Below are 21,741 nucleotides of genomic sequence, written 5' to 3' on the forward strand. Positions count from 1 at the left end.
CTAAGGCATTGGGAGGTTAAGTGGTAAGAGTGACAGAGCTAGGAAGAGATGAACCGAGATTTGACACAAGCCTGTGTGTTTTTATCTGAGAATGCTCCAGAGTGGTAGTTAGGAGAGACTGTATCGTGCTGCAGTTGTTTCTGAAGTGCTGATAGACACTTTGATGCAAACATTTGTCCTCACTGGAGATTCCCAATGTTATCTTGGCATTACTTGGGCAGAGCTTATGTTCAGGAGTAGATCCTTCATACAATACAACCTTCAGTAGAATAGCAGGTCACCTCTGACTGGAGATTACCCAAAAGAGTAGGGAGAAGAATAAGAAGCTAGAAGTCGGGGCCTACATTTTGGGCCATTCCAAATCATCTTGTATAAATTTACTCCATTAATAAAGCAGAGGTGGTTCTGATGAGCCCATTCTGACTCAAGATTTTATTAGGCCGGCTAAATAGAATACCAGATTTAAAAAAAATTCCTTTGTCAACTGATTACCAAGTAGACATGTGATTGGTATCTTTGGAGACAGAGTATCTAACATAGATTAAGCCTCTGTCTTCATGATGGTACTGTTCTGCTGCAAGGTTTAGCAAGCAGATGGATTGCAACAGAATGCCTTAATGGTGGAGTAGAAAAGCTCAAGGTGGAGACTGAAATGCTAGTGAGTGGCTTTAGGTGCTTGTAGATCAAAGAAGAAGAAAGGACACAGGAAAAGGTGTTGCTGTCATTTTAAAAGTATATGCTAGTAATGCTTTATTAGCCCTATACTTATTACAGTGGTATTATCTAACCCACTATCATAATCAATAAATACACAGACATCTGCTAGATTTTAGCTTTGCCTTATTTCACCTCGGGCTGGGCCGATAATCCCACCTGCGCTATCTCATTATCTCCCAGCTACCATCCCAGGCCATTTGTTTTAACCATTTCTATCTGGATTACTTTCCATCCATAATCCCAAAATACTTGCTTATATTCTTCATCTGAGCCATGCCTTTCCATGCCATTCTCAAGAGTTCTTCCTCCTGGCACATGTGGTTCTTTTTCTATCCCACGGCAACTGAGCTTTCTTCTTTCTCTTCCACCTTTCTTCTCCCGTGATCTTCCTGTGTGTCCCCCACCACCCCGGCCAGGCGGGTCAGCATTTTATTGGTCAAACAGGGAGGCAAGGTTTACAATATCATTTGGGGAACATAAGTGCCCGCTCATAAAAAATAGCAAGCAGACTTGGGAGAGAAAACAATTAGCATCAAATACAAAGCATCAGCCCATGGTGTTATAAAAATGAAAGGATTTTTTTTTGGGGGGGGGTAGAGATTTTGTGGTAACATTTAAGGATATGTTATTGTGGGAGTGAATGTTTAAGAAAACAAAGAGGAAGAAGGATTTTCATGTTGCTCCAAGTCTATCCCCTGGAGTATGAATCAGGAAGCAGAAAAGAGAGAAGAAACACAAACTTGAGTCTGCATGACTAAACTTTGGAAGACAAAAAGAGTAAATTCTGGGGAACTCCACACCACTTAAAAAGATTTGTCTCACAGTGTTTTGCCAAATGTGGTATCTGGAGGGGAACTCTGGCATGAGCTAAAATGCCAGAGACACTACTGTAAACATGGAGCTTGGGTGTGGAAGGAAGGCTGTGTCTGGAACTCTGTGCAGTGGGAACTCAGGCGGGAAGGCATGGGCCACTCTAGACCCACATCAGGAAATCACAGGAGGGATCTAGGGAGATGGCTCACTTGTCTGCCATGCAAGCATGAGGACACGTGTTTGGATACCCAGTAGCCATGTTAAGAAACCAGGCCTGGCACACCCTTGTAACCTCAGCCCTTGATAAGAGGATATAGGTGCATCTCTAGACCTTACTGGCAGCCAGTGTAGCCAATCAGCAAGCTCCAGATTCTGTGAGAAACCCTGTCTCAAAAAACAAGGTGAGGGTGACGAGAGATACCTGATATCAGCCAGGGGCCTCCACATGTACATGCTCACAAGTATCAACATGCACGTATTTATTTTAGATAGGCAGACAGACAGAGAGGCAGGCAGACAGAGTGAATCATGAGAGAGAAGATGATTAAGGGAAGGCTAAGGTATAATTGGACAGGATAAGTTACTGCAAAAGTTGTAAGACATAGTAGGGTAGCTAAAGTTGGTCAAATTTATTAATTGTGTATTTCAGTACTACTAATAGAGAAGATTTTGAGTCACCACAAAGAAATCATACATATTTAAGCCTACTAGACCAATTAGATTGACCAAACCATTATAAATTTTATACTGGAATTGGGCCACATAAATATTTACAACAACTGTGCCCATTAAATTTTTCTAAAAAGGTTTTCATATTAAATATTCAATATTTCAGTGTTTTAACATAGATTAGAAATAAAAATAGGGAAAATTAAAAGTGAAGCTGGGAGAAAATGTTGTGGAAACAGAGCTTGCAGGTTGGCCCTGACACAAATATCTTGGCAGGTGCAAAGGCAGAGAGTCAACTCCACTTTCTGGTTTGAGTGGGAGCATTTTGTTAAAGAGAAACGCAACATGTGGTTCTCCGAGATTTCCAGGACTAACAGAGCTGGGCCGTGGCTGGATTTGCGATTCACAGACACAGTTAGAAAGTAACACCTAAGTCTTGGTTCTGAATCTCAAAATTTAGTCTTCTTATTGCAAAGATAAATTTCTCTCTCTCTCTCTCTCTCTCTCTCTCTCTCTTTTTTTGCATGAATTATTAAGCTATAAAGACAGCTAGGTAGATTTCTGGAGAGCCAGGTGGTGGTTTATGTTGGACTTTCGGGAGGTTGTTGATATCATTGTATTTTTTTCCTTTGTTTCCGTAAGCTCAGTAACAACTGAAAAAACAAAACAAAACAAACAAACAAACAAACAAAAACAAATGAGATAATGATATGTTTCCGCTCTGGCTGTGTTCTAAAAGCTGCAGTCATGTTAATAGCTTGAAGCTGTGGTGTTCTTTTCTTTTTCTTTTATTTTTATTAATTACAGTTTACTTTGTATCCCAGCTGTAGTCCCCTCCCCCACCCCCTCCCAATCCCACCTTCCCTCCCTCTTCTTCTCCTATGTCCCTCTCCCAGTCCACTGATAGGGGAGGCCCTCCTCCCCTTCCATCTGACCCTAGCCTATCAGGTCTCATCAGGACTGGCTGCATTATCCTTCTCTATGGCCTGGTAAGACTGCTCCCCCATCAGGTGGAGGTGATCAAAGAACCAGCCCATGAGTTCATGTCAGAGACAGTACCTGTTCCTATTATTGGGGGCCCTCTTGGACACTGAGCTGCCATGAGCTACATCTGTACAGGGGTTCTAAGTTATCTCCATGCATAGTCCTTCTTTGGAGTATCAGTCTCAGAAAAGACCCCTGTGCCCAGATTTTTTTCGATCTGTTGCTCTCCTTGTGTAGCTCCTGTTCCCTCCAGGACTTTCTGTCTCTCCCATCTTTCATAAGATTCCCTGTACTCTGCCAAGAGTTTGGCTATGAATTTCAGCATATGTTTTGATACCCTGCTGGGTAGAGTCTTTCTAAAGCAAACTCGATGTTTGTGTGTGGAGCAGAAGAGCTGATAAAGATGGGAGGCCCCCCAAGGAAACTCCTCAGGTTGTCCTACCAATCTTGTGCCTCATCTGCCATTTTCCTTGTGTCTCTTCCATTTTGTTTGAGCTTTGTGACTGTATTGTTTGTCAGGAATTTTTGGTTGTTTTGCAAGTTATGCAAGGGAAAATACATGCAAACTGGTTTGTAGTTTAATTACACTGGTTTAATATTTTATGCCCTATCAAGGCCTTTTCTCATGGGAGTTTAAGCCTGTTTGTTACTATAGCCCTGCGTGGATACCAGAGACAGTATAAACTCTGCTGCCGCTTGGTAATAGATGGCAGGATTGTCATTAGACTGTGAGCTCTTTGATAATGAGAGCTCTAAGCCATCAGTGTTCAGTAGCTCCATTCTCCAGCTCATGGCCTGGCACAAAGAAGGATCTTGAATGTTCAATGGAGGTATATGCAAACAGATAAGTGACAGAATTGGGGCTGGGGAGATAGCTCAGTTAGCAAAGTGCCTGCCAGAAAAGCATGAGGACCTAAATTTGCATTCCCAGTACCCATGTGAAATATGGACACAACATGCATGCATATAATCCCAGAACAGGGGAGGCAGAAACAGGCTGATGCTTAGGGCTCATTGGTCAGCCGTTCTAGCCAAAATCAGCAAATTCCAGGTTTAGTGAAAGAACCTATACTAAAAAATAAGGTGAGGAGAGACAGACATTTGATGTTGACCTTTGGACATGACAGCACACACACACACACACACACACACACACACACACACACACAGCATGAACATATACTCTAAATGACAAGGGTGATGAGGAAGCATAAATTGTCACTAATAGAGAGAAAAGAAATCACAGATATATAGAATTGTTTACAACAGTCACGAGGAGGATGCTGTAAGCAAACTAGCCCCCGGGGAAAGGAAAGTGATAGTGGAAAATGCCAAGAAATTCAGGAGGTCTGGAGGAAGTAAAAGCCAGGGATTTAGATGATGGATGCTCCAAGGAGGGTGCCACACATGAAAAGGTGGCTGCTCATTGCTGACCTCTTAGTGGAACAGGATGAGTCTGGAGAAATACACTGGTGTCTTAGTCACTGTTGTATTTGTGAAGAGACACCATGTCAAAGGCAACCAAAGAAACATTTAATTAGGGCTTGCTTATGGTTTCAGAGGTTTAGTCCATTATCAACACGGCAGGAAATGTATGTGGCAGTAGGCATGACAGGCAAGGTGCTGGAGAAACAATTGGGAGCTTCATCCTGATCTGTAGGCAAGAGAAAGAGAAAGGGGGCAGAAAGAAAGAGAGAGAGAGAGAGAGAGAGAGAGAGAGAGAGAGAGAGAGAGAGAGAGTGAGAGTTGGCATGGACCTTCTGAAAACTCAAAGCCTACCCCCAGTCACCCACTTTCTAATCGTTTCAAATAATTCTCCTCCCTGGTAACTGAACATTCAAATACATGAGTTCATGGGAGCATTTTTATTCAAACCACTACACTTGGTACACGTTAAGACTTAAGTGATAAAAAGAGAATAGCTTCTCAAAGACTGTTGATACTTCTGCTTCCAGCTGAAACCAGGAAATTCAGAGGTACCAAAAATGAAAACAAGAAAACCCTTAATGGAAATTTTGAACCTAGAAAATGTTTGGTCTGAGTTTGGAAGGAAAATCTGGCTCGGTTTATGGCCCCCCAAGTACTATTGCTGGGATTTGCTGGCTTTTAATTTGTTTATTAGATTTCATTTCTTTAATAACATTATGGTACAATCTGATTCTTAGGGATGGATCCCCAAGTTTGGCAGCTTAAATGAGGCTTCTACATCTATTGCAAGGCTTGCTCAGGAAGCCAGACTGCCCAGAAGTTGCTTGCGCTGTGATAGCGTGCGTCACTCTGCCGCAAATCAGCAGTTTTACTTGGGAGGGTTCTGCGAAATATTGTGTGAACTTTTTTTTTTTTCTCCACTACTTGCATAGAAGGGTTGAACTTTAATTAAAGCAACATGTATATATAATTTAATAAGTGCTTGCCAGATTCTCTCTAATAAAAATTATAGTAAAAGCAGCTTTTATTCTAAACCATTTAGGGAATTGTGAATTTGCTAAGCCTCAATCTCTAAATATGTGGGCATGCATGGACCCAGTTTCCATGAATTTATGGCAGTTTATCCTCTCCCAAGTGGGCAAGCCAAGCTCCAGGCTTTTATTGTGGGTTGAAATAAAGGTCTGAGTACTGAACTCTCATCCTTCACCTCAAAGACTAGTAAGGCTTCATTGACTACCTTCTTAAAGGAGCCCAACTCTGCCTTCTGGGGTCTTACGTGAGTTCTTTGTTAATAAATAAGCTTCTTGCCTGTATCTGAGGGACCGTCTCGAATGCCTGCTATGTTATCTATACATGTTCCTTTAAGTCCATGCCTAAAGACAAAGCCACTAACTACTCTCTTTTTGAAATAACATATCTCAGATGTAGTTTGCAGATAACGGTTAAGAGAAAGCCTTCTTCTTAATTGAACCCTCAACCAATCTGATAAGCCTCTTCAGGGGTCATATCATTTATTTAGGTAAAATTCAATCCTATTGGTTTTCCATTCAGCTGACTCACCTCAGAAGTTACTGGATGTTTTCCTTCTATGTAGACTTTTAAATCCGACAATTTCGAAAAGCACCTTCATAGTTCTAGCATTTATTTTATGGTTTTGGCCCTTGGTAAGGTTATCAGATAAACTACAGAAGTGTTAGGAAAACTAACTTGAGATCAAATTAAGGAGAAGCTGCTGTCTTATTAATCAGTAGGCTAGCAAACTGTAGGAAACTTGACTCTTCCTCCAATATTTTACAGTTGATATAAGGTTGACTGTGCATTAAAAATAGTTTTCTCTTTCTTTATTTCCTAGAGAGACATCTCCTGTATGGACGACCTGCAGTGCTTTATCGGACCAGATATGATATCTTATATCACACGGACTTTGAAAGTGGTTATAGTGAAATATTATTAATGCCTCTCTGGACATCATATACCATTTCTAAGCAGGTTGTTGAGAAAATTGGGGCTTATACTCTTTATTTGCTATAATGAGGGTTTTGATTAATAGAATTTTACCTTAATTTTTCATAATGGAAGAACCCTTCTTTTGCACCCATGGTAATATTATTTTTTGTGTGTATACATGCATTCATATGTGTACACACATGCTATGCCATGCCTTTAGAGCTCAGAAGTAGCTTAGGGAGTTGGTTCTCTCCACCCACAGTGTGGGTGCAGGGGATGAACTCAGGTGTCAGCAGTGGAGGAAACACTTCTTCCTGCTTCACGGCAAAACGTTTTTAACTCTACTCTTGGTTCAGTGTTCTGAGTGGTCTGTGATAAGTGTTGAAGGGAACACACTAATGCTTTTAGATTCTTTTTTCTTATTTTCCATTTTGTTTACATTTTGCCCAATAGTTGCAGAAGCCATCAAGGTTGGTTTGTTTGCTTGTTTTAGTAGAGACTAACTTTCAGGGTAGTTTTTAGTTAGCAGTCAGATTTAGGGAAAAGTAGAAAGAGTCCCCGTATATATCAATGCTTGGCCGGACCTTGCTATCCGCCTCTTCTTTTTATTTTATTCGACATTTTAAAAGTTGATAAGAATTTAAAATAATTATTAGATTTACTTATTTTAATTTACGTGCGGGTGGTTTTCCTGCATGTATGTATGTGCTCCACACACCTCAGAAATCAGAGGGCAGAGGATCCCCTCGAACTTGTTTGGTGGATGGTTAAGAATCACCATGTGGGTTCTGGGGATGGAACCCTGGTCCTCTGTAAGAGCAGCCAGTGCTCTAAACTGTGGAGCTATCCCTCTAGCCTTCTGTATTCTAGCCTTTGTATTTTAATAAAAAGGCTTTAATTGGAGTTTCAGCTCACAAGGATGAGATACAAAGCTAGAGATCAGAAATTAGAATATTTTTTTTGTAATTGAAACATATTTCATATATGTCGCATACATATATTAAAATATATATATATACTTAGAAATATATGTAAGTGACAAGAATACTGCTTCCCCAACTATCTTTTAAATTTCTGTGTGTGCATACATGCAAGTGTGCATAGAGGGAGAGAAATAGAGAGAGAGATGCTTTTTAAAGAAGTGATATATATGTGTGTGTATATATATGAATAGAAACATATATGGGCAGGAATATTTATGTATGTGTTTGTATTTGTGTGTGTATTTCCTCAGGAATGCCATCCACCTCTTTTTTTTTTTTGAGACAGGTTTTTATACTAGCTTGGAGTTTGACAAGTAGGCTAGGCTAGGTGGTCAACAAAGAGCCGAGATCAGCCTGTCTATGCTTCCTCAGCACTTTAACAGTATGAGTTCCCATTATGTACTGTTTAACTCCAGACTGTGTTAAAAAAGATTTTACTGCAGGGAACTAAGTTTGAAAATTATTGGCTTATTGTATTTAAAACAAAGGACCTTTAGAAGTAGATTATGACTACCATAAGCCAGCAAGTTTGCGTTTGACTGTTCACAATGGTGCCTTCTGAAACAGCACCACTGAGTGTCTCTGACTCCCCATGCAGGCTGAGGTCTCCAGCATCCCAGAGCAGCTGACCAACTGTGTTCGCCCTGATGTCCGCGTGTCTCCAGGATTCAGTCAGAATTGTTTGGCCTATAAAAACGATAAACAGATGTCATATGGATTCCTTTTTCCTCCCTGTAAGTTGCATGTTGGGCTCTGATTACTGCGTGTGTGTGTGTGTGTGTGTGTGTGTGTGTGTGTGTGGAGTTGGAAGCTTGTTGGTTAGGATTTCAGTGGTTCGGGATTTCTACATGGGGAAGCACTGTGAGACTGTGAGATTCTTCCAAAATGAGCCTGAAAATAACCAGCTTTCAAACATCCTGCTCTCCTGGGAAAATCTAAAGTATGCACAGGGGAAAATTGTTTCCTTCACATTGTTTTTTTTTTTTTCATTATTTTTTAATTAATTACAGTTATTCACTTTGTATCCCATCTGTAGCTCCCTCCCTCCTCCCCTCCCAAACCCACCCTCCCTCCTTCTACCCCACTCATACCCCTCCTCCAGTACACTGATAGGGGAGGTCTCCCTTCTTCTAATCCCAGTCTATCAGGTCTTTTCAGGAGTGGCTGCATTGTCTTCCTTTGTGGCCTGGTAAGGCTCCACCCCTCTGAGGAGGATGTGATCAAAGAGCAGGCCAATCAGTTCATGTCAGAGACAGTTCCTGTTCCCATTACTATGGAACCCACTTGGACACTGAACTGCCATGGCCTACATCTGTGCAGGGGTTCTAGGTTATCTCCATGAATGGTCCTTGGTTGGGGTATCAGTCTCAGAAAAGACTCCTGTGCTCAGATTTTTTGGTTCTGTTGCTCTCTTTGTGGAGCTCCTGTCCTTTCCAGGTCTTTCTATCTCTCTCTTCTTTCATAAGATTCCCTGCACTCTGCCCAAAGGTTGGTTATGACTCTCAGCATCTGCTTTGATACCCTTTTGGGTAGAGACTTTCAGAGGTCCTCTGTGATAGGCTCCTGTCCTGTTCCTTGTTTTTTCCCTCTTCTGATGTCCATCCTCTTTGCTTTTCTGAATGAAGATTGAGCATCTTACCCAGAATCCTCCTTCTTGATTAGTTTCTGTAGGTGTACATGTTTTTAGTATGTTTATCCTATATTATATGTCTAATATCCACTTGTGCATGATTATATACCCTGTGTGTCTTTCTGTTTCTGGGATACCTCACTCAGGATGATCTTTTCCAGATCCCATAATTTGTCTGCAAATTTCATGATTTCCTTGTTTTTAATTGCTGAGTAGTATTCTATTGTGTAAATGTACCACAATTTCTGTATCCATTCCTCAACTGAGGGGCATCTGGGTTGTTTCCAGCTTCTGGCTATTACAAATAAAGCTGCTAAAAACATGGTTGAGCAAATTAAACTCATACAACCACTTTGGAAATCAATCTGGCACTTTCTTAGACCATTAGGGATAGTGCCACCTCAAGATCCAGCTATACCACTCCTAGGCATATATCCAAAATATGCTCAAGTACACAACAAGGACATCTGCTCAGCCTTGTTTGTAGCAGCTTTATTTGTAATCTCCTTCACATTGTTAAAGGGGAATCGGAAAGAAATAGTATGTCATTAGGACATTAGCTCTTCGCTAAGGGTTTTTTGTTTCACAATTCCATATATTTATAGGATGAGCTTCTGTCATTTTTATTCCTCATTGGCCTCTCACCAACGTCCCCTCTGATTTCCATGTCCTCTTTGTGTGTGTGGCCACTGAGTTTAATAGGAGTCATTTGCCTGAGTGTGGGCTGGAGGCTATTAAGCAGCCTGATCCTGCAGAGGTGATTTCCTAAAAACAATTATGTCTCATTATCTTAACAACCTTTTTAAGAGTCTAAGTTATAATAATGAAATCAAAGAACTAGTTAGGGAGAAAGGGGCTGTAAATACTTTCTGAGAGGTAAGCACAGCAACTGAGTGGGAGTGAAGTCAGAAATGTCCAATGGAGGGGATAAGTTGAAATAAAAGAAGATACGCTGGCTTTGAGCTCTTTAGGTTGGCATGGAAGACTAAGATTTCAGTTGGTAAGCAATGGCCTCTGTTTGCTCTCCTGATGTTTAGATCTGAGCTCTTCCCCAGAAGCTAAATATGATGCATTCCTTGTAACCAACATGGTTCCAATGTACCCCGCTTTCAAACGTAAGTAAAATAAACTTACTTAGAAAATAAATATTTTATGTTTACCACTTACCTTTTCTATCTCCATGCTGATTTTAATAACACTTTGCCACTGTTAAGCTTTCATAATTTTTGAAGACCTTTCATATAAATTCTCTATAGTTGACCTGCCTGTGAGGAAAGCTAGTAAGTTGTCTAGCCATTGCTTACACTTAGGAAATGAACATCGTAAGAAGTGACCTAGGTTATAAGTGGTAGACTTGAACTAAAACCATAGTTTTCTTCTCACCTGCAGCTTTTTCTATTTAAACGATTGTTCTTTTGATGATGGAGTCTCACCTGAATTTTAAAAGTCACTTACCACTTCATAGCATATATATTCATTTATTGAACATAGCTGCAAAATCCATGGACACCCTTCTTTTTTAGGGTGCATATGTTTTCTGAAGGTTAACATAAAACCCCAGGAGATTATGAATATTCTACTTTGTCAGAATATTAATTCAGATGATTTTAAGGTCATTAAAATTATTTTTTAACCTCTTGGAACATACAATTTATTTGTTCACAAGATAAGTATTATTAGATGATAATGATTCTGTGAATGTAGTAAGAACCATAAACCCTGGTCCTCCAAACCAAGTGTAGTCCCTAGAGTGTGACCATTGTCGATGCAATCAGTAAAATTCCATTTTTTCCACGACTGTGCACTGAACTCAGATCCTCACATACCTTCCACCACTTAGCTGTACCCTCAGCCCCTTACCTCTTTTCAGAGAGTATTCCATGCAGCCCATGCTGACTTTGAACTTGTTATGGATCTGAGACTGATCTCTAGATCCCTGTCTTTGCCTCCTGCCTCCTGGGTACAGTCCTTTGCTCCCACATGCAGCTGATGTAGCGCTGACTTTGAGTGTCCTAGGAAAACACTGTGCCAACTGAGCTACATTCCCTAGCCTTCAGACTTAAGAAACTGACCGATAAAGGGTTTCATTAAAAAAAAATTAATTTTGCTTAATGGCTAAAATACTTCCTCTTCTGCTTCCACTGTATCTGTGTCTATCTGGCATGCTCTGTCCCCACTTCCTTGCTTGGCATTTTCCTGCACATTAAGCCTTTAGATCTCAGCACTTTAACCTCCAGTGGGAACTTTCCTTGACTTACTGGGCTAGGCTTAATGCCTCCAGAGCCTTGACTCCTATCTCTCATCCTTCTTTTTGCGAGTTCATAGTGAATAACACAGATAACACCCTGGAACAGGTTCTGGTGAGTCACAGCAGCAGCTCTTGACACTGCACTTGAAGAAAGGCACCCTACAGAGAGCTTGTCTGAAACAAGTGTATTTATGCGTGATAATTGATTTGTGTCTTTGCACAGGTATTTGGACTTACTTCCAAAAGGTTTTAGTGAAGAAATATGCTTCAGAAAGGAATGGAGTCAATGTGATAAGTGGACCAATTTTTGACTACAATTACGATGGTTTACGTGACACGGAGGATGAAATCAAACAGTGAGCTTTTGTTGTTTTTGTTGTTCTGTGTGAGATGCCTAAATTCTAAAACACCAATCAAGGATATTCATATCCTTAGTTAGAAAAGACTTCATATCCTTAAAGGTTTTTTCTTTGAATTTCTTAAACTTTGTTAAAATCCTTAGTTGTTTTTGATCTTTAATTAAATATTAGTAGTTAGAATGAAATTTTGGTCTTCTTGATAGGCACATTTTTCCATTCCATGATAGAAAAATGTAGGAATAATATTTTTGGAATTATCATTTGTTCTTCAGAAACTCTTAAGTAGAAAAATTGTGATTGTAACTTAGCTTCATTATTTTCGGAGACTCTGAGCCAGTATGTTTTATTAGAAAGTTGCATATAGCCAGGCGTGGTGATACGTGCCTTTAATTCCAACACACAATAGGCAGAGGCAGGCAGATCTCTGTAAGTCTGAGGCCAGCCTGGTCCAGTATATCCAGGGCTCTGATACACACACACACACACACACACACACACACACACACACACACACAAAATGAAAAGAAAGAAAGAAAGAAAGAAAGAAAGAAAGAAAGAAAGAAAGAAAGAAAGTTGCATACAGACTTTGGTTGAATCCTATTATCTTTCTCTTATCTCTCCCTTTCGTGCTGTTGGGGATAGCAGTAGATAAGGTAAACACTGCTTACAAGGAATATGTAGCCTCTTGTATTTATATGTGTACAAATAATCAGAAATAAGCACAGAGCATACAAATAATATAGCTAGTTATTGGATAAAATGCTTTTTTGAAACACATGTAATTAATAGTATAGAAGTTAACTTCTCTTTCAGTAATTCAGTAGAAATTTTATCTTAATTACATGCTTATTGTTGGTCATTTTGGTACTCCTTAAGCAAAATTAAGTTCACTCATAATTTCAAGATTTAGGAAATGATTAACGACAGCAACCCCCGTGAGGGATTTAAATGTGCATACTTTGCTTTACTGGAGAAAGCTTATTTAACAGCACTGGGCTCATCTGATACTGACTGTTTGTTACTGCTTCCTTTGTACCAAGTTCAGGATCAGTGTAGACTAAAAGTACTGATAGTTCTCTACACCCAGTGTCTTGTGATTCTCAGCCGTTTCCTGTGTCTATGAAAGTTATCTTTCTCAAACACAAATCTAATATTGACACTCCATAACTCCCAAACCTTCAATGGAATATTACAACTTAAACCACAGTGCCCAAATTCTATATACTGGAAATCGTAAATCATCACGAGTTATCTCTTATTGACTTTTTCAGTTCTTTGTTCTATTTCACTAGTCTAGTCACTATTCACCGATTCCAACTCTTCAATCCAGCCACCTTATTTCCTTGGAATATCTTTTTCTTTCCACCAGGTAGAGGCCAGTAGACAATTCCAGACAGAGAGAACAACAACCATGTTTAAAGATCTATTAGTGGGCTAGCATAGTGTCTTAGACAACAGTTATGAGAAAGTGTTTTTAGGAGAAAGTTTTGATGTGTCTTGTAATTGTCTCTCCTTTCCTGGTTCAGATATGTGGAAGGCAGCTCTATTCCTGTCCCCACTCACTACTATAGCATCATCACCAGCTGCCTGGACTTCACTCAGCCTGCTGACAAGTGTGATGGTCCCCTCTCCGTGTCTTCTTTTATCCTTCCTCATCGACCTGACAATGATGAGAGTTGCAATGTGAGTTCAGAAACAAGGTCCTCCAGGTTGTGCTTTCATACTTTGTTTTGTTTCTTTTTTAAAATATTTTATTTTATTTTTATTAATTACAGTTTATTCACTTTGTATGCCAGCTGTAGCTCCTCTCCTCTCCCTTCCCAATCCCATCCTCCCTCCCTCTTCTTCACCTATGCCCCTAACCCCAGGCCAATGAAAGGGGAGGTCCTCCTCCCCTTCCATCTGACCCTAGCCTATCAGGTCTCATCAGGACTGGCTTTTTGTCTTCCTCTGTGGACTGGTAAGGCTACACTCCCCTCAGGTGGAGGTGATCAAAGAGCCAGCTCATGAGTTCATGTCAGAGACAGTCCCTGTTCCTATTATTGGGGAGCCCTCTTCGACACTGAGCTGCCATGGGCTACCTCTGTGCACTTATCTCCATGCATGGTTCTTGGTTTCGGTATCAGTCTCAGAAAAGACCCTAGATTTTTTTGGTTCTGTTGCTCTTCAGCATAGAACCAGACTGTATTAGAGAACATTTGACTCACCTAACCAAATGGAAAGGAAAAATGACCCAAGTAAAACTTTATTGAATATATAGGGACCTAGTATTCTATAATAATAATAACTTTGTATTTTTCATTTTCTGTGTGCACATGTGTGCACATGTGTGTGTATTTAATACAGTCCTATTTATATATCCAATTTTGACTAGTGATGAAATCCCCAAATGTTTTTATTTTCAGAAAAGGATGTACCAGAAAGGAGACAGTAAATTTTTGATAATAGTTGGGGTAGCATAAGAGTCCAAAGGAATTTAGTGGATTAATCTCTTCTTTTGTGGATGCTTGAAAATATTCATAGTAAAAACTTATAAACACATACATGTAACAGTTACTAGTCAGGTCATCCTTTGCTACTAGTTTTTGGAAGTATAACAGCCATTCTATAGCACAGAAGACTCCTGCATCATTTATTCTCAAGTGAAGAGAGCTGGGAGGCAGACTGGCATAATGAAAAGGCCCTTGCAGGTGCTAAAGAGATGGATCAGTGGTTATGAACATTGGTTTCTTTTCTAGAGGACCAGAGTTCAATTCCCAGCACCCACGTAATTGCTCACAACCATCTGAAACTTTAATCCCGGCGATTCCAGTGCCCTCTTCTGGCCTCTGTGGACACTGGACATGCACATGGTATACAGCTATCCATGCAAGCAAGCAAAACATATTCATAAAATAAATAAAATATATTAAACTTTTCAAAAGCCCTCAGCAGGAAGATAGGAGCCATGCTGTACATACAGAGTTAAACCTCAGGGACAAATCACACAGACTCTTCATATGCCTTTATTGTGATGGAAACTCTTTGCTCCAGGTTTGATTCTAGAAGTAATAGCTGATATCCTTTTATTTCACTTAATAGAAGGAACAGGGATAGAATATGTTGAATGGGATTTTTAGTCAATAAATGACACTCAAATCCCTGAATTGTATAAAATGTTCTAGAAGAAAAAGCACTGTGTAGACATAGTCATAAGTTCCTAGGCAGACTTCCATATAAGGCTGCAAATAGAACATGAACAGAAATAACTACATTGAGAAGCAAAAGGCCATAACAATTGGTTCAGTCGAGAACATCATCTCCATAGGCAGTGTGACTCTGGAACATGGAGTCAATTAAGGAATGAAGAGTTTAGGCCATGAGTGTTCAAAGCAAAATAAAGACTTCAGAAAAATAGTAGAAATGTGAACTCTGGTATAGGAAGCTTAGTTACATTCATCTAAAATACTGGATTTGATGGGAGATAATTTTTACCCTTGATTTAAATCAAAAGGCTAAGAAGCGATGAGTGATGTTTTAGAATTGCTTTTAATCAAAACTTTAAACCTATAGTGGTCGTCATATTAATGCTAGTTGCAGAGGTAGTTATTACCATTCACTGAGTATATGTTATGATCCAAGTATTGTTTAGGTTCTCTACATATATTGTTCCTGTCATCTGATCAGTCTGAAAAGTCCTGTTCTTTCTCCTACCCTTGTGTGAAGTGCTGAGGAACTTATATTTAATACAAGATGATGGTTAGTTGGTAGGATGGGGAACTTTACATTCCTCAGATAATTAGCAGATATCTGTAGAGAGCTTCAGGAGTTTTTCTGATTGTGCAATTAGGTCACCAGGAAAAATGTTTCATCAAGAGCAACATTTTAGGCTTTGCTTTAATAAGATAAATTAAGTTGGAGGAGGTTGAGCATGGTGTTCAAAAGGTATTGGCAAGATTCATAGGAGTGAGGTCATAGAATTTTACCTGGGGTATGCTCTTAAGGAGAGTGAAAGGCTGAAACATTGTGGTGAGAGGACTTCTGGAGCCCCGAGTGTGGTTGGAGAGGAGGAGGAAGGGGTGGAGAGACTGACAGTGAGAGATAAGCTGCCACAAGTTTACTGCCTTGATTTCTTTTTTGTTTGTTTTGTCTGTTTTTTGTTTTTGTTTTTGTGTGTTTGGTTTTGTGAAACAGGGTTTCTTTGTGAAACAGTCCTGGCTGTTCTGTACTGGCTTAGTAGACCAGGTTGGCGTCGAACTCACAGAGGTACGCCTGCCTTTGCCTCCCCAGTACTGGGATTAAAGGCATGTGCCACCATGCCCAGCCTGGCTTGATGTTTTGGTTGTGGTTGCTCATAGGGGAATGTAATACTCTTGCAATATTGCTGTACTTCCCTTGAGAAAACCTCAGTTCTACTAAAAACCTGCTGAGAGGTAGATAAAACACAGATGAAATGAAATTCACAATTGCTCTGAATTTTAAAGATAAAGTAAAGGTTATGTAGACATTTATACATATGATAGGCTGTTTAAAGTACATCTCAGTTTCTTGGGAATCCTCCAGTCAGTGCAGAAATGTGGCAGTGGTGAGTTTGAAAGGCTTGTTCCAAATTTAATGGCCAGACAGTTCCCTAGGTGACACAAGTTTTTCACCTCAGGAGGAAAAAATCCATACCACTGTCCCCAGGAGTCTTCCTCTGCTCACTGGTTCCTGGACCTACAGGAAGTTTGGAAGACCTTTCAGAGAGCTCATGGCCAGTATGCTTCTTAATTAAGAATCCTCTGACCAATAGAAACTTCTCCTATTTGTTATGTTTACTTTTAAAACTACAGACCTGTTTGGGGAAAAGTCAGGGAGAAAAGATAGAAGAAAAATAAATACCTTTAGTTGTAGAGACAGTTCAGAGGTTAAGAGCACTGGCTGCTTTTTGAGAGTGCTGGGGTTCAAATCCCAGTACACACATGGTAGCTAACAACTGTTTGTAAATCCAGTTTTAGAGTTTCAGAAGCTTCTTCTGGCTTCTGTGCAAACAAAACACTCATACACATAAAAATAAAAAATAATAAATCGAATTCTAAAAAGAATGACTAAAGCACAAAAATAATCATGGATTGTGTTTTTGGTTTCATTAATATTCTGTTATTTATTGTAATGTATTTTCTTTCCTACTTACTTTGGTGTATATGAACTTGTATATGAACTTTCCGTGTCCATCAGTAATAACTTCCATGTATTGTCAGTGACTCAAGGCAAAATACATTTTCTTTACACGTACTGTATCTTAAATTGCCTTTGGACAAATTAGAGACAAGGTTTTAGCATGCAGGAAGCAGAAGAGAATTTCCCTGGCAATTCATGTCTCAAAGAAAGAAGTAGAAAGGGACAGATCTTCACCCTTGAATTCTTATCGTTATAGCTTGCCATGATTTTGAATTAGAAAAAACTTTTCCAACCCTGCTCACACATTCATATAACTGCATTTACAAAGGAAATATTATTGGACTCACTGACCATTGAAAAATCCAATAAAGGAGCAAAATGTGAAAATTCTTACAAAAATATAACTTCGTGCTTACCTCCTACTTTGTTAATTACATGATCGTGCTGAGGACTGGTTAGTAGCACTGTGGAGAGTGCTAAATTTAGGTTTGACTTTACTGGGAGTTGCAGAAATCTTGGTTGGGTTAGGCAGGAGGTTGTGAAAGGCTTGAATCGTCTCTTCTGCCTGCGAAGTCATTTCTACACTTTGCCTGGAATGGCCAGGCAGGCATTGGTTTCCTGAACCAACAAGCTCAAGGTACACATTTAGACTTGGCACGAACTCCTGTCATTCCTGGTCCAGGTCAGTGTGGGTTGGAGCTTTCTGAGAAAACCTCTGCAGGTTCCTGGGCCTCAGTGGCCAGTTCCCTGAGATCACTGGTGGTCAAGAGTTAGGAAAGGGTGTGCCTGAATGTTCCTGGTCATGGGCTGTACAGCACCCATAACTTCTCTAAAACCTCTTGCTGGACACACAGTTCAGAGGCATTGGGTAGTGGTGCCTTTTGTGAAGTTCTTCCTGCCTGGCTACTAATGAAGAGGCACTACTGATCAATTCATAGGGTACTTGGATCTTACTATCCCCTCTCCATATTCCCTCCATATTGAAATATTTTTGACATGTGAGGGTTACTTTAACTGAATTATCTTTTAGCTTCAAAGTAGACATGAAACACATGGTTTTGTTGTTCTACATGCTTTTAGCCTGGAGTTGTTTTTGGTTTGTTTGTTTGTTTGCATGTTTTTGTTTTGTTTTTGCCAATGAGGCCATTTTAAGACAGAGGGAGATTCCTTTCCTGTCTTTGGTAGTTTACTATATTACTTCATTTCCCCCTTCCTTCTTCCTCTCCTTTTAACTTTTTTCCTACCTCCCTGCAAAGCAAGCATTAGTACCCATGTCAATCAATGAAGCTTTTGTGTGTTTGGGGGTGGGGGCGGTCAGTAGCTTCAACTGAAGCAAGAAAATGGTGGACTAGCATTTCCAACTCCTACTTTTTGAGCCCCCAAGTGCCAAACGTATCAACTGACCTGTTTGCAGCTGAACTCATTATCAGCGAGGAACTCCCTGCCATCTCCTGGATGGCTGACGCATATGATGGGTCTTCTGAGCAGGCACCCACACTTAGTTTCCTGTGTTAGGCACCAGCTCCCTGCTTGTTCTGTGAGACAGAAGAGCACTCCAGGTGAAGGGTGTGCTGAGTGCAACCCTACATTTGGTAGATGAGAAGAGAAACAAATGATGAGATTTTGCAGGCTCAACACTTTCTCCAGTTCCGTTCTGTGTTCTGAGAACCTCTTGAGAACCTTTTCACGCCCTATTTCTCATTTGCATGGTGTGGCTTGACACTGCTGAAAACTTTTACAGGCAGGTATTTGTGGTGTGTTCCTGAGAGGAATTCAAGAGAGAGAGGAAGGTCAGGTGGGTGCATCGAGCTTTGGGTCTGTGTGCAGAAAGTATGGAAAAATGACCGTTCACATAACCTCATCTAGGAAAATCTGATTGCTTCGTTTCCCTTGCAGAGCTCTGAGGATGAGTCCAGATGGGTAGAAGAACTCATGAAGATGCACACGGCTCGGGTGCGGGACATTGAACATCTCACTGGTGTGGATTTCTACCGGAAGACTAGCCGTAGCTATTCGGAAATTCTGACCCTCAAGACATACCTGCACACGTATGAGAGCGAGATATAACTTTCTGGGCATGTGCGGTGTAGTCTTAGCAACTGGTGTATATTTTTATATTGTGTTTGTATTTATTAATTTGAAGCCAGGACATTAAAAAAAAACACTTAGTATTTTAATCCTGTACCAAATCTGACATAGTAAGCCTGAATGACTCTGCTATTTTTTTTTTCCTCTAATGCTTGATTTAGACAGAGTTGTGTTCTGGGTAGAGCTTATAGTGAACACTTCCGCTCATGATCCAAGGAGGAGCTTCCCCATGGTGCTGCAGGTTGAATATTTGCATTGAGGAAATATTAATTTTCCAGTGCACAGTCACCGCGTCTAGTCCTGTTCTGTGTTGAAATTCTGATTTTGTAAAGTTGCATTCATCTGCTGTTAACTTTGACAGACATATTTAAGCCTTATAGACAAATCTTAAATATAATAAATCACTCATTCAGATTTTCCCTGGTTCTCTCTGGCCTTTGTTTTGTTTGTAAATCTGGGGGGGGGGGTTACGTCAGGGGTATGCATGCAGTGAGGGAAACATTTCTTGCACTGAGGCCTCTTCCCAGCTGCTTCCTTGATACTTAACTATAAAATGGCATAGGCACATACATACGGGAAATCGGAAGGGCAGAGAAAAAAATGAGCCAGGACGGGGAAAAACGTAGTTGTTATGTAAGGTATTTCAAACTTTAGAAGAATAGTCTCTTTTGATGGCTTCAGTTCAAAGCTTTCAGTAATAGGCTTTTGTTTTATGGGTTTAGGGGTACAGTGTTAGTTGGTTGAACATGTACAAAACACTGTTCAAGTCCTAGACCCACAAAAATAAGAACCGTATTAAGCAATATCCTGTACAAAACACCCACCTAACTACTCCAGAGAAAGGAGAGAGAAGAGGGTAAGTTGAGCTCTCGATGTAAACATGTAACCAACTAACCAAGTTAGAGGCGAAAAAATGCCAAAGGCCAGGCATTAATCACAGCACAAGGTCAGAAAGTGTGAACGGGATGCGGGTAGTTTCAAAGCGCATAGTTATGGTACTGTACAAGCACAAGTGGGCATTAAATGTTGCTAATCCTATCATGGAGAAAAATGACGTTGTCTGATTAATAATATTGTCACATTTCCAATAATGGCCACTCGGTTTTGTTTTGTTTTGTTTTTAACTAAATAGAAGTACATGGCTTTATTTCCACTGTGGTGGTGATCACAATTGGACCTTTGATTGTTGGTGAGATGGCTTTTTAAATTTATTTCCAGTCCCATGATAATCACAATTGGATCTTTGGTAGATAAAATGGATTTTTAAATGTTTGTAAATATTCTTTTAAAGCACATTCACTTAAGAAAGAAGAAATAGTGTCAGGTGAAAGAAAAGAAAAACAACATTACATCAAAAGGTGGTACTAGGAGTATGTGAAAATTCACAGAGTTGATAGATAAACAGTGACATTTGAAAAGCAGGGCCACAAGCCTGCTTTAGAAGAAGTGATTATGGTCTTACCAAAAATTAGCTACATTTGCTGGGTACTAACTGTTGCAGGCGTGTCTCTGTTATTTTGTATGCCTTGTGTTGAAACACTGAAAAACAGGAAGCCTAGAGAAGATGTTTATGGACAGGGAGAGAATGAGGTGTGAGTGGTAAATGGGCTTGGGGTTTGGGATAGAGAACAAGTACCGGCAGAGATGAATAGGATCCATTCTGTATTCAGTGATTATGTAGTGAGCATCAAATGCCAGCACATATACAGGCCAGTAGTGACAAAGCCAATGAATAAAAGCGAGCATGGTTCCTGACCTCATGAAATTTATTTTTAAGTTAGAGAAAGGTGCTATTTAAAAGTGATAAAATTTAGTGACACACATGCAAGGGGAGTATCAAGAGAGTGGGTAGGAAATGACCTTGTAGACATGATTCTAGGCTAGGTTTAGGATATGAGGAGAGGTGACCTTGAGGAAAACAGACAAGAGAGAAATACTGATGGTAGGAAAAGTCTCAGATTTGTGACAGTCTGAAATAGGTGTCGCTGAGCACACGCGGTGGCACCAAGGTCGGCAGGGACCACGTCAGGCTCCAGAGGCCTTCTGCTAGGGCTTACAAGGTGTCTTGATCCCATTCACTGCACTGAAGAATAACTGAGAAGTCTCATACAGGGTGTGATAAGACCTGACTTACGATATCTGTATACTGACCAGAGTAGGTCATAATCACATCATGTGTTCTGGATAGAAATCCATAGAAGAATAAATCCAGTGAAGGGGTCCACTTACCATGGCCATGCTTATCTCCCCAGAGTATCCCTGCAGAGAAGGAGGGGTAAATGTTCCTTTCAAAGAAATTGTGAGCTTCTTGTGAGGACAGATTTCTGCATCACCTGAGAGTGAACCCAAGATGGGTTAAACCTGAGGCTCCTGGAGAGAGCAGGGTAAATTTACTTGATTCCCACTGCTCTATTTTTGTTCTTGGATCAAGGCTTTCTTTCTCATAAACAAACTTCATGCCCAGGGAGAACTCTACCCCTGTATATTTCAAGTAAGTGGCTTTGCAGATAAATACATGCCATTAATTGTGGGGTTATTTATGAAAGTCTCTGAATGGACAGGGACACTATTAAAAATGAGGTCTAGGAGACTATTTTAAGTTGGGATATATTTTTTAAAAAACACGCATGGACACCTTAGTCCATTCATGCTCTCACTGAGCAAGCCGCTAGCCACTCACTACCACGGTGGTCCCACCCCAGCGGATGGGCTCAGAAACTGCCTCTCTAAATGATC

General features: G+C 40.2%; 1 protein-coding gene across 4 annotated transcripts in view; it reads left to right on the plus strand.

Annotated features, from left to right (window-relative positions):
• Nucleotides 1–19,422, plus strand: part of Enpp2 (ectonucleotide pyrophosphatase/phosphodiesterase 2) — a 118,080-nt gene extending 98,658 nt beyond the window's left edge. For all 4 annotated transcript variants that reach the window (XM_021661995.2, XM_060389414.1, XM_021661994.2 and 1 more), the window contains exons 20-25: nucleotides 6,464–6,600; nucleotides 8,140–8,275; nucleotides 10,209–10,286; nucleotides 11,643–11,775; nucleotides 13,305–13,461; nucleotides 18,814–19,422. In XM_021661995.2, the coding sequence (XP_021517670.1) occupies nucleotides 6,464–6,600; nucleotides 8,140–8,275; nucleotides 10,209–10,286; nucleotides 11,643–11,775; nucleotides 13,305–13,461; nucleotides 18,814–18,984 (812 nt within the window). In that variant the 3' untranslated portion in view covers nucleotides 18,985–19,422. The remainder of the gene's footprint in view (nucleotides 1–6,463; nucleotides 6,601–8,139; nucleotides 8,276–10,208; nucleotides 10,287–11,642; nucleotides 11,776–13,304; nucleotides 13,462–18,813) is intronic.
• Nucleotides 19,423–21,741: the final 2,319 nt, after the last annotated feature.

The sequence above is a fragment of the Meriones unguiculatus genome, chromosome 8, assembly GCF_030254825.1.
Source record: "Meriones unguiculatus strain TT.TT164.6M chromosome 8, Bangor_MerUng_6.1, whole genome shotgun sequence".
Taxonomy (NCBI): domain Eukaryota; kingdom Metazoa; phylum Chordata; class Mammalia; order Rodentia; family Muridae; genus Meriones; species Meriones unguiculatus.